The sequence below is a fragment of the Rattus norvegicus genome, chromosome 2, assembly GCF_021556685.1.
Source record: "Rattus norvegicus strain SHRSP/BbbUtx chromosome 2, alternate assembly SHRSP_T2T, whole genome shotgun sequence".
Taxonomy (NCBI): Eukaryota; Metazoa; Chordata; class Mammalia; order Rodentia; family Muridae; genus Rattus; species Rattus norvegicus.
Genome location: NC_141535.1, coordinates 138,320,580 through 138,334,225, shown reverse-complemented (window position 1 = coordinate 138,334,225; position 13,646 = coordinate 138,320,580). Strand labels below are relative to the sequence as shown.

The 13,646-nt window shown below is 45.2% G+C and overlaps 1 protein-coding gene across 1 annotated transcript in view; it reads left to right on the top strand.

Annotated features, from left to right (window-relative positions):
- Positions 1–13,298, top strand: part of Cog6 (component of oligomeric golgi complex 6) — a 36,782-nt gene extending 23,484 nt beyond the window's left edge. The window contains 6 exon segments of the mRNA NM_001004262.1: positions 1,059–1,190; positions 1,508–1,675; positions 4,178–4,285; positions 5,092–5,145; positions 7,551–7,630; positions 12,975–13,298. Of these exon segments, the coding sequence (NP_001004262.1) occupies positions 1,059–1,190; positions 1,508–1,675; positions 4,178–4,285; positions 5,092–5,145; positions 7,551–7,630; positions 12,975–13,122 (690 nt within the window). The 3' untranslated portion in view covers positions 13,123–13,298.
- Positions 13,299–13,646: the final 348 nt, after the last annotated feature.

Below are 13,646 nucleotides of genomic sequence, written 5' to 3'. Positions count from 1 at the left end.
GCCTCCACCAGTGAGAGCGTCTGTTGGCTTTTTCCTCCTGTCTTGGACCGTATTTTCTTGTTTTCTCATGTGACTCAGAGCATGTTTTGTTAATATTACTTTCTTAAAAGAAAGAAGGTTTTCATAAGCACTCTTCAGTCCTGCATGAGAAGATCTTAAATAAATCCTCACATTTAAATGTTTTCTCTTCCTGTCTTCCTGGCACAAGGCTATAGTTTCTTAATAAAGACTTCTCATTGCCACATTTCGTTTTATTTACCATCTTATCAGTTAAAGTTAAAAGTATTCTGATATTCTTTTAAAGCTTTATGGCAGAATCTCATACTTGCATAAGATCCTTTTCTATTAAAAAGAAACAAAATTAAAAGTAGGCTCGCAGGCGCCCTCTGGTGGTGCTTTCAGGCAGCAGTGTTGTGTTAGGCCTAGCTTCCACTTCCTAAGTAGCTAACTCAGCAGGGGATGCAGGAACTCCATCCAGGCCTCCAGAGGCTTCCCAAGGTCACACTGATAGACCATACGTGGTATATCCAGGATTTAAACCGACATTTCAAACTCTTAGCGGTTCTTACTTCCTACAAACTCCTTTTCCAAGTGAGTTCCTCAGAGCCTCTCAGTGAAGAGGAGCTGAGAGCCCCAGCCTAGACACTGAGCCCTGAGAGTAGTGATCACTATCAGCAGCACCGCCCTAGGGGGCTGTATGGACTTATTTATCTCAGAACTTGGGCTAAAACCAAAGTACACTGGGTATTTCTCAATACGTAACAAGTACACTTCTACAGTTTAAGGGAATACCAGTTTTTCTCATTAGACCTTGAACTTTAACATAGAAAGTTGTAATAGTGACTCTGGATGGGCTGACAAAACCTTGAACCCTGAGCAGCATCCTTCAAAATCAACTTGATAAGTTGTGAGTCTGTAATTTGTTAGACACGGCGTTATGTTACATTTGTGTGTTTATCATGCTTTACACTTTGTATTATGTTACATTTGTGTGTTTATCATGCTTAACACTTTGTGAACAAAACAGCAGCAGTGGGTAAACTGCTCTTTTTGTTCAGATCGAGCTCCCACCACCTGACCTCGGACCCAGTTCTGCCCTGAGTCAGACCCTCACTTTGCTGCGGGACGTTCTGGCCTCACACGATTCTTCAGTGGTCCCCTTGGATGCTCGGCAGGCTGACTTTGTGCAGGTAGTTTGTAATTCATTGGTTGCTTGCCCCCCTCCGGCTTACACTCTGCAAATGCAGGTGTGAGTGAACATGTGCTTTGACAATCCCTTCCTTGTCGATTTTCTTCACTGTTAAATCAGTTCTTGATTGTAAAGGTAATTCAGCGATGCCCATTTTTAAGCTATCTGGTTTTGTTATTGAATCTTTTCCTCATGTACTTTTTTTATAACTTAGCTGACAATCTTCCAGTTAGTTTTGTATTTAATTCTGAAAGACTATATATCCAGGATCGTCTCCTGATTAAGAAATAAAAATTCATTGCTCCTTCTCATTTACAGGTTTTGTCATGTGTCCTGGATCCTCTCCTCCAGATGTGCACAGTGTCAGCCAGCAATTTAGGCACCGCTGACATGGCCACGTTCATGGTCAATTCACTGTACATGATGAAGACGACGCTGGCTCTGTTTGAATTCACAGACAGGCGCCTGGAAATGCTTCAGTTTCAGGTGAGCTCTGCTAGAGTGGATCCTCTGATTTCGCCTATGCAACATGCTAGCTTTGGACAAATGTCAGTGGCCTAATTCCATGAATTCCTTAAGGTAGTCTATCCAAAAGATATAAACACACACACATTCATGCATACATGCATGCATGTGCACACACATACACACAATTTGAGTTTTCAGCTTTAGAGATGCCAGAACGTGAGAAGGTTGAGGAACCTGATTAGATGGCATCGGGAAGCTCTCTGACTCACCTGACTCTTCAGTGCTGTGCAGATACCGTGTTGTATGGTGTGCTGGCCGTGCAGCATGTGTTACGGAGGACAGAAGCAGTGTTAGGGAAAACACTACGGTTTGTTTAACAGTCACTGTCCCCATAAGCCAGCTGGTGTCTCTCCAAGACTGAATGACGGCTGAGTCAGCCGCCTCTAAGTCACCTAACACCCAGGCTCTGGTTCTGCTGCACTAACTGGTAGGTGCAGCATTCTAGGGGACAAGCCTGAAGCAAAGACCCCAAATGTCCTGTTTCCCAAAGCGTGAACACTTTGGTAGTGGATACAGCAAGTTTGATTTGTTGCTCTGTGTTTTTCTGAGAAGTAGCTTTCGATATATGTAAATTGTCTAATTTCTTATTCTTTTAAGAATACTTGAGATTGATCAATAGTAATAACACCTTCATGTTGAGTTTGGTTGTGAGCTAGCATCTCCCACCTACCTGTTTGTATATTCTTTTCCTCTGGAATGTTCATTGGCAGCTCTAAACTCTGGTGTGTGCCACTTAAGGTTTTGGAGAGGCTCGAGGTTTTAATACTTTCTAGTTCAGCGCACAAATAAAGGGTTTCACAATGGCCTCTGCATGGGTGCGTGCTCACTGTCCTCTCCACTGCCCTCCCCTGCCCTCCCCTCCCCACTCCCGATGTCTGCTTCCCCTCAGCCCACTCATGCTTATCTGTGTCTTCTTTTCCTCTCTCTGTGTCCTACTGCCCTCACAACCTCCTCCTCCTGTCTCAGGATCACCTTAGCCTTCTTGATCTACAGCCTGAGGCAGGAGACTGCCTTCCAAGGAGTCTTTCCTCTTTTCAGAGCTGATGACTGAGCCGTGTAAGGGAGAACAATTGATTTCCTATCTTGAGGACCTTTTATTTCCATATTTCTTAATATGCTTCGCACATTTGTCACTAAGTCAGCCCCAAGTCTCTGCCACTGTGTCTGATTTGCCTTACCAGCAGTTACACACTTGTCTTTAGAGTTCTGCACGGTACAAAGTTCTGTGTCTGTTAGTCTGTCAGAGTCTGTGTTCTCAACACCACATTGGTGTGTCAGCTGGACTCTGCACACACTGGAGACATACAGGGTGGAGCCGGATGGGGTCCTTCAGCTACAGTTTAGACTGTTGGACGGAGGGCTCCGCCCATCACCTCCTAGTCTCCCACTGTCACCTCCCTGACCCCAGCACCACTGCTAAGACCAGGGGAGTCTGCATCTCCTGGAGCAGCCAGGTCTGTCCACCCAGAAGCCTGGAGGGATTTTTCTTTGGGTTCAGATACTTCTCCAGAATATTTTAGGTATTTCTCCTTTCCTATTACGCCCATCAAGTACATTTGAGAGCCATTTCCGTTCAAAGCTTCAAACTTTTCACTCGCTCTGTCTGTCTGTCTGTCATCTCTCTGTGTGTGGCTGTCTTATGCTCTAGAGATCCTTTCTTCCTTTCGTTTTATACCATGGGTCTCTTCTCCAGTTTAGTCTGAGTCTCTTTGTCCTGTTTGATATTTTCTCTGTCGTTTTTCTTGTTCAGCTCACTGACTTGGCTGTCAGCGTTAACTGTCTTCTTTTTCACTTTCATTAAAAGTTTACATTTAAACGACTTATTTTTCTTTGGTTTTCAGTAAATCCGGAAGTAAGGACTCTTAATTGTACTTCTTGGCTATTTACATGAGAAAGAAGAATGTGGGAGGCTTCTTGGTAGAAGGAATGCTGGTGCTGACGCCGAAGCTGCTTTAACTAGGCAGGCTTTGACATCACGCAGACAGGGGAGTTGCTGGTGCTCTGTGTAATTGGCAGATTGGTAAACTGGGGTGCTTCATGGTGTATAAGGGAAGGGGACCTGGCAAATGGGCGAGCAGCTTCTTTTTATTGAGGTGCTTTCCTTCATGTGGCCCTTTTCTCAGCCGCAGCACCAGTTCCCACCAAGGTTCTTCAGAGATTAGGCTGTCCAGGGAATGGAGGGGAGGCTCAGCCTTCAAGCCCTCGTTCTCCCTGACTAACTTATTTCACATGGTTGTTATGACTTCTGAGTTCTGCTCTTGAAACAGCTGAGAAGCAACCCATATTTCTTAGCTAGTGGCCAGCCCTAGAACTGTCCTTAATCGTAGCTGAGGGAAGCAGCTGCTGTCTCGGAGGCTGCCTGTCAGGTCCATCATGGCCGTGCCCCCAGTGTGCCCTGCTCTGACTGCTTTCGCTGACAGTTCTCCTCTAAAACATTTCTTCTGCTGTGCTTTGTTCTAGATCGAAGCCCATCTGGACACTCTTATCAACGAGCAAGCCTCTTACGTTTTAACTAGAGTGGGCTTGAGTTACATCTACAACACGATACAGCAGCATAGGCCTGATCAGGTGAGCCCCACTTGATCCGCAAGGGGGCAGCTCAGAGCTGGCTCTAGAGATGGACTCTAGATCTTAATCGTGGCCCTGCTACTGTCAGCTGTTCTGTGTTGATGTCGTGTGTGAGACAGGCTAAGCACGGTGACTGTCAGGGATAAGAGAGAGCCTGAGAGTGAGAATAATGCTTGGTGAGAAGTAATGAGAATATTTAGGAATTAGTGTGACAAGATGTGAAGACAGAGAAATTGGCATCATAAAGTATGTACAAGGTTCATACTGATTAATTTTTAAAGTCTTGTTTCATTTTCAGCCAAATGAATGTATGGATTGCTATACAAGAAGTAATATCCTCCATCTAACTTAGCAGATCATTAAAGGAAAATGTTCTGAACTGAAGTAATCTTGCAGAACTCCAATAGTAATAGGTCCTGGGGTGGTGGGGAACCCTAACACAAAGTAGCCATCCTGCCTTAAAAAGCAAAGAATTAGCAGCTTTTGTCCTTGCGTTTTGCTGAAGCACATTGACAGGGCAACCACTTCCTCCCTGTTCTCTGCTCGTTAAGAGGGCCATGGCCTCCACACTTGACCCCGGCCTCTACACCTCTCCATGAGCTCCAAGCACTTGTCACTTTCCTTCCCTTGCTCTGAGTACAGCTCAGGGGTGGTGGTTCTGTTCCTGATGAGTTGCGCCTTTGCTCCTCAACTACAGCCCTGCTCTTAACTGCAGTTATGAGAAGCCACCTTTCTTTGGAAGCAACTACATGATTTTCTGAACTTGGCCAATCTTCTAACGGACCATTTGTATAACTTTCTTACAGGGCTCCTTAGCCAGTATGCCCAACCTAGATTCTGTGGCGCTGAAGGCTGCAATGGTAAGTGTGAAACGAACATTTCAAGTGGGATTTCCTTAGGCAGCGCTGGCCATGGCTTACTGTGTGGTGGTAATGTCCCAGGTGACAGCTTTTCTCTCCTGACATTCAACTGGGGACAATAACAGCTCCTCCATGTGCGCTCCTTACACGAGCTCTCCCGGGATTTACTGTGTGCTGGAAACCTTCCATCGGGCCTCAATCACGCCACCAGTGCAGTTTAGGAATTCTGTATTTTCAGAGTTTGGTTCCTAATCTGGTGGAGAGGCAGGAGTGGTGACAGATGTGGTTAGGCTGTGAACCTCAGACTTTGTACTACCATGGTTCCTGCTCTAAACTTGTCTTTCCTGAGACGATAGCTGAACTCGGATTTCTGTCTTTAGAATAGCGTGCTCCTCCAGCGGGAGACTCAGGAAACCTTCAGTTTATGTTTTCAGGTGAACAGCTCCGGTTGGAGCAGTAGTAGAATGCTTGCCTGGCGTGCACACAGTTCTGTGTCCAGTCCTAGCACTGCACAACATGCATACACACACACACTCACATACACACCCAGTCACACACATGATTCACCCATACACAAACTCACACATACACTCATACACATTCACACAGGTATACACATACTCAGACACATTCACACTAATAAACATATTCACACTCACTCATACATACACTCATAATCACATGCACTTAAACATAAATTGACAGTCTCATGTATGTACAAATACTCATACACACTAGTACATACTCACATTCATAATTCAGTCATTGACACACCTATACATTCATGCATACATCCAAACACACACCCATCCACATACTGACACACACACACACACACACACACACACACACACACACACACACACACACACACATAGGAAGTTATTCCTAACTTTTCGGATGAGGACCACTTTGGGCAGCATGTGTGTCTGACCTAAGCTTGTTCTGGGCATAGTCATAGATGAGCTTGTATGTTGTGTGACACTCTGTGTTCCACAGCAGCACAGTTGCTCTAGCTCCTTAGATCCATTCACCCAGGAAGTCAGCCTGGAGGCTCGCCTGCTGCTGTTGCCATCTGTCCTCAGATGATCCTAACAGACCGGGGGGACTCGGATGAACAGTTGAGATACCGGAGATGCCCTATGTATCACTGTCTTTGTCTTTTTCCTGTTGCTATGGCAGAATACTCTGACAAAATCAAGTTAATGGAGAAAAGCGTTGTTTAACTCACAGTTAGTACTTGATGGGGATTTGAAACAGCCAGCCAGAGCAGTCCACAGTCAGAAGAGAGCAGTGAATACATACATATTCAGCCCTCTCTGCTGTTCATGTGGCCCCACCCCATGAAATGGTATCGCCTAGATTCAGTGTGAGTCTCCACATAGTTCACCCCGTCAAAACGTCTAACAGGCATGCCCACGGCCCAACCTAGTCTAGACAGTCGTTGTGGAGACTTCTGCCCGGGTGATTGATTCCAGGTCCTGCCAAGCAGATAATTGACTTTAAGCATCACAGCCACATTCCAGGACTAAAAGTAACCAAAAGGCTTGTCTAACAACTGCCCCAGGGGCAGGAGGACTGGCAGTGCTGCTGTTGGAGAGTTCGAAGTTTAGGGCCCTAAGTGAAATGCATACATTACGTCATGGTCAAAAGCGCCACACAAAAAGAACAATCATATCGCATATACTACATTGGACTAGAAACTGGAATTTCACAGAAAAATTCATATTTAAAAATGTTAATGACAGTGAATAGAGTTAGGATTCACTTTGAAAGACCTAACTTTCTTAGAAAGGTGTTTGTAAGGTTCAGGGATGGTGCAATCAGTAAAGTGTCGCCACACAAGTCTGAGAGCCCAAGCTTGGCCCCCAGAACCCACTTAGAAAGCCAGGTATGGTGGTGCATGCCTGTAATCCCAAGTGCTGGGAAGAGGAGGGAGAGAGATCAGGGATCCTAGGGGCTCACTGGTCAGCCGTCTCCACTTGGCAAACGCTAGGCTACTGGAGACTCTGTCTTGGTGGGGAAAAAGATGAACGGTACCTGAAGAGCAGTACCCAAAGTTGTCCTCTGTCCTCTGTACACACACACACACACACACACACACACACACACACACTGGCACTCACAAGCAGGTGCACACACAGAAATGTGCACACACAAAATGACAGTTGTATGTTAACTCTCACACTCTCTTCTCTATACTCTCTCTTTTCAAACCCTGCTACATATGAGTTTCATATAGGCGTTTTAGGGTGTTACAGGTATAGTGTTTTAAGAAATGCTCATTTGAAAAGATATCCCTAGACAGCTGCAATGGGGATTTTCTGACGTTTCAGTGCTCCCCAGGAGCGGGTGTTTGGTGTTCCTTAGCCATTCTTACATTTCCTGTCCCACTCTGCTCTCAGGCTCAGTTCGACCGCTACCTCTCAGCCCCAGATCACCTGCTGATGCCACAGCTGAACTCCCTCCTCAGTGCCACCGTGAAGTAAGTGTCTGCTGCTGGGATGTGGGGAAATGCATACAGGTTTAAATATCAGATATGTTTATTAAAAATAAATTATTTTTAAGAGTGAGATATTTGCCTTTGAAGAGCTGTAGTCTTCAGTAGTTTTCCTGCCTTAGGACCCCAGAGAGTTAACCTTAGCCATACTACTCCTTGCCTCTGTGTCCCTTCAAAATCTCTCATTAGTACACAGTCTTACTTTGCTAATGTTTTTAATTTGCTCTGACTACAATTGAAGGCACATGGACATGAGACCAAATTCCTTTCTACTGTGAGCAGGTGAGGCAGTGCGGATGACTGTCTTATGGGCTACTTCGCATCTGGTTTTCTCTAGATATAAAACTGTTAACTATTGTACGTGTCTCCTTAATTTAGAGTGGGGATTCATCCTGGTACACTATCTGAAGTTAAAATTCAGTTACTGGACCTGAACATCATAGTTCGGAACATAGCACACATGGTCCATACTAGCACAGCAACAGAGCACAGCTTGTCACTGCCCATGTGAGAGAGTACAGAGAAGCCTGCCATCAACCTTGGTAAAGTTCAAAGTTCAGCATTTGCCTTATGGTTTCCACTGAGCATGTGCTGTTTTCTCACCAAGACAAAGTGAAAAATTGTATGTCGAGCCAGCCTGTTTTTGGACAATGTGTTCAAGACAAAGAAACTACATTTAGATCCATTTATACCCTAAGAGACTATAATAGTACAGTTACAACTAGCAAGGGGTTCTCTAACTTGACATCCTTGGTTTTAAGAAAAACTAATACAATTTTCTACAAGTAAGAGATTAGGCAATACTAAATTTGCATTTTTCTTTCTACTCTAGTAGGTAAGAAATAAGTACTTTCAATATACCAGACTAGTGATTAAGGGTTAAACCACACCCTTTTGTCTTTGTGGAAATGACAGCCTGAAATGTCACTTAAACTTAGAGCAACAGTTTTATTAAGAATGTAGAAAATAGTTGCTGAATTTGAATAAACACTGCAAACTCCTGAAAGGATGTGGTGTCAGAGTGAGCACACTGGTATTCTGTTTCCTGAGGCTGGAACTTGGGGGGGGGGGGGGGAGGCGGGGCCACTGAGTGAGGAGACGAGGTGACTTGGTCTGCAGTGAGTAAAAGCTTACTTAGTGTGTATCAAAAGTGGCAGAATGGGATGAACTTAGGTCTCTTGCACAGATGCAAGAAAGTCTCAAATTAGGTGAATGTTAAGAAATAAATTTAATATATTTGATAATGTTCATATTTTATTATCCTGTAAATATCATATGTAACTGAGTTTAAGTACCTAAAGAGTTCATAAAAGAAACAAGTATACTGACCTTTAACTTCTGTTTCTAAGCAAAGAAACTGAACATAGCATTACTATCATAAAATTATGACATTTTTGTTTAAATATTTTCAGTTAATTTTTAAATTTTTTTACTATATTTGATGTGTGTACAGGGTATGTATGTGTATGTGGCATGTGCAGGCCACAATGCACTTATGACTCAGGGATCAAAGTCAAGCTGGCCGGCTTGGCAGCAAGCAGGGCTGGTTACCAGCTGACAGCCCTCCCAGCCCTCTCCACTCACTTTATAATCAGCGTCACTTTGAAAATGTAGAGCATTTATACATCTGTTCTTAGATGTGTTTCTGGTTTTGGCTGGTAGCATTTCATTTTCTTCAAAAGTTAATCCATTTTTATATCTATTATAGTTTATATTTGATCTTACACAGTACTTGACGTAGGAACAGATAACTTTTATCTAGTTATTTTGCACCTTTTCAAGAGTTTTCATACATTTTAGGCAAGAGTAACTAACTGCATGCTCTGTGGGAGGGCTTTGTCGTGTGAAGCAATTCTCACACCCGCCTGCCTGCCCTGCCTGCTCAGTCCTCTGCAAACACAGTGCCCCACTCAAACTTGTTTGTCCCAAGGTTTATCTTTCAATGGAGATTTTGATTGAACATTTGGTCTTGAAGGAAACTATTAAGCAGATTTATGGGACCAGGAAGTCTAGAACATAGGGGGCGAAATAGAAAAAATAAATGGTTTTAAAGGCTTTTTCCTTTTTCCCTTTGGATAAATTAGAAAGACGCTACCCTCTTTGATACCAGAATCCAGTGTTCACCTTGAGCATGGTAGAAACCTCACTATGGCTCTGCCAGTATCAGAATGCATTCTGTAAGGAACTTAAGCATGGATGTTTCCAAATGAACATGCGGGGGGGGGGGGGTATATATGATTTAAGAGCTATTTTTGTTTTAGGCTCAATTTTTTTCTTATATTTATTAAAAGTAAAAGCATAGACCTAGTAAAATAATTGGGTTTTATTTTACAGGGGTTGTTTTGTTTATTTATTTTGAACTGGGATGTGTTTTTCTTAGAACTAGCAACTGTATTCATTATCTGTATAAACAAAGCTAGACAAGTTTTTAATTAGTAGAGGAAAGAAGCATGAGAGAAAGAGTAACTCCTGGTCACTTACCTGTTCAGGAGCCCTCGGGAAGGAGGTTAAAGAGGGGTTGACAAGTGGTCTCTCACTATGCCATGCCCTCCTGGTCTCGGCTCGCCGCCTTCCTAGCAGAGCTCACTGCCTTGAAGGCTGACTGGTAGTGCTGTACATGAAGACATGTCCGCAGATTGTAGGAACGCCTCAGATCTGCTTAACAGAAAATGTAAACCCCAAAGAGAAAAATGGTCCGTTACTAGAAACAGACCCACAGATGATGTATGTAGAATTAGCATTGGAAACTTGTACGTGGATTAAAGGAAAGCATCAGTATATTGAGAGAATAAGGAAGGAAATTTTACAGCTACAGCTTCACTCACACTTGAAAAGTACAGTATCTAAAATGAAACATTCATCCCTCCAGAAGGAAAGACCAGGCAGGGAAGCCCATGAGCAAAAAGAACTCATGCAGGAAGAACTTTCTCTACATGTGATACAAAATGTGGGTCTGCCTGCCCAGTAAGCCAAGAAATCCTGAACAGAGAAGTTACACAAGGGCATTCCAATGTCCTCAGATTGTTGAAAGCTTTGTCATCACTGTATAATTCCTTATTACCATAAGAGCAGTGTCTTAGAGCAGCCAGAGGGAGGAGTTGGAGCTTATAGGAGATGACTCTGGGTTGGAAACAATGAGCTAGAAGACAGTGTTGTCTTTAGCAGACTGAACATCAGCATGAACTGCATGGTCCTCAGGCCTCAATGGTGGAGAACTTACCTGGGGTCTGGGCAAACCCTAGGTTCAACTCCTAGCCCCAGAAAAGCAAAACTCATACCAGAAGAACTGAAGAACCAGAAGCAAATAGCAAAACTAATAATATATTTTACATCTGCATAAACATCAGGACACTTCGCTGTAGGAGATAATAAAGAAAATGCCTCAGAATGAAGGAAAAAGATGAGGAAAATAACCTCAGAACTATGGAGACTTTTTCAGCCTGAAGAGAGGCTGAACATGGAAGTGAGTTGGGGGACCATTTAAGGGACCGTGTGAAGAGAAGTAGAAGTGTGCTGCTGTGGTGACATAGGCTATGGAATTCTCTGTGGGGTGTGCAACACTGTTTGAGGGCGGACAGTAAGCCTTTCCGCAGCCTCTGAAGCAACCAGAGAATGAGGAGGAAATCACAGATGGAACAGGGAGAGCAAGCAGCAAGGGAGGCCTGAGTCCAGCCTGAGGAGTCCAGCCTGAGGAGTCCAGCCTGAGGAGTCCAGCCTGAGGAGTCCAGCCTGAGGAGTCCAGCCTGAGGAGTCCAGCCTGAGGAGTCCAGCCTGAGGAGTCCAGCCTGAGGAGTCCAGCCTGAGGAGTCCAGCCTGAGGAGTCCAGCCTGAGGAGTCCAGCCTGAGGAGTCCAGCCTGAGGAGTCCAGCCTGAGGAGTCCAGCCTGAGGAGTCCAGCCTGAGGAGTCCAGCCTGAGGAGTCCAGCCTGAGGAGTCCAGCCTGAGGAGTCCAGCCTGAGGAGTCCAGCCTGAGGAGTCCAGCCTGAGTCAGTCCAGCCTGAGGAGTCCAGCCTGAGGAGTCCAGCCTGAGTCAGTCCAGCCTGAGGAGTCCAGCCTGAGGAGTCCAGCCTGAGGAGTCCAGCCTGAGGAGTCCAGCCTGAGGAGTCCAGCCTGAGGAGTCCAGCCTGAGGAGTCCAGCCTGAGGAGTCCAGCCTGAGGAGTCCAGCCTGAGGAGTCCAGCCTGAGGAGTCCAGCCTGAGGAGTCCAGCCTGAGGAGTCCAGCCTGAGTCAGTCCAGCCTGAGTCCAGCCTGAGTCAGTCCAGCCTGAGTCCAGCCTGAGTCCAGCCTGAGGAGTCCAGCCTGAGTCAGTCCAGCCTGAGGAGTCCAGCCTGAGTCCAGCCTGAGTCCAGCCCCACCGGTGGGCAGCTGTGCTGATGTGAGGTCGGTGCGCTCCAGTGGAGGAGCAGGGCTCCCTCAGGCTGAATGAAAAAGTGTGGTTCACATCCCTGCTGTCTGTAATACATACACCCTGAGTGCAAACTGCTTTGTCCTCACAACCCTTAGCTGTTCAAGTCTCCTCCACCCCCTTGTGCATTTGGTTGCACCCCAGGAAAGCTCACTCTCAGTGTCTCAGAACCTGGATGTGAAAAGAAGCTATTTTTAGGAACAGTAGGTTTGTGGTGATGCTGGGGGTTGTTAGGCAACGAGAATCTTAAGTACTGAATAACAAGCTCCCTGGTTCCAGGAGCAAGCAATTCATTTGGTAGCTCAGTGCTTTAAATAAGTGTTTCTAATACAGCCAATTTACACGGACGTGTTTTAATACTTCCTTGTACTCAGAGTTTTGAAATTTGGACATTTGTAACGGGTAAATGATTTCTTAGTGGTCAGCATTTTGAAGGACTTAAAAAGTTGGTAAAAGTGTGAAAGTGATGGATTCTCAGTTCACGCACTTTTCTCATGGTAAATTAGCGGTGTGGTTATTCTCTCTGCTTTGTGATTTACAGTTGGGTCATTTATAACGTACTCTAGCTGTGAGATGTGTTGGGGAACAACCTGGGCTCTGGTTACACTTACAAGGCCCCACAAGGGAAGCTGGTGGGAGAGACAGAGATGAAATGATTTTTCTTCTCTCGTGCTCTTTTAGCTTGTTTCATCAGATGGAGCCCACTATAAGTCCAGCACATCTATATGTGAGGCACTGTTCTGGTCCTGATGGCCAAGCAGTGGGTAAATACAGCCCTGGCTTAGGAGGGACAGAGACTTAATAAGCAATAAGTGCTGCCCATTAGGAACTGGCCAGCATGGCGCTGAAGCAGGACACCATTCAGACCTGTGTCTTATGGTCACTGGGCTCGTGTCATGTTCTGGTTCTGCTTGCTCATCCCTAGGGAGCAGATTATAAAGCAGTCTACGGAGCTCGTCTGCAGAGCCTACGGGGAGGTGCATGCAGCCGTGATGAATCCAGTCAACGCGTACAAAGACCCGGAGAGCATCCTTCACAGGTCACCCGAGCAGGTGAAGACGCTGCTCTCTTGATGTTGATGGCGTTTGCAGAGTATTGCTGCCTGGCAACAGCACCAAGGGTGGTTTGGGCTTTTAATCTATGAGTCTTTACCTTGAAGATTGAGAGTTAATAGTTTTCCTTGTATGGGGTTGTAGGTCAATTTCTCCCATTCTCAGCTAACATGGGGGTAAATCAATACTGACTTGAATCTGTACTGCTCTGTCCTCTGTAGGTAGCAATGCTCTCTTGTCCATTAGCTGCCTCTACACAGCAGCTTAAGTGGCCCCTGGATTTGGGATTATAAATAGAGGCAAAAAGTCAGATGGAAGATTTCAGGATAAGTCCAATGACTTCTAAGTTAGTCCTGTGTAACATCTAAAGCACAGCTGCTGTTGGTAATGAGTGTCCCCTGATGGGAGATTCCTCTGCTTTCACGTAATGAATAGCTTCTTGAACCTAGCCCATGTCTCTGTCCCCCAAATAGGTGTTGAGGGGGTTGATGAGGAAAGCAGAATTCAAGCAGTTGTTCCTTTCTGTTTACTTTCATGCCTGCTGC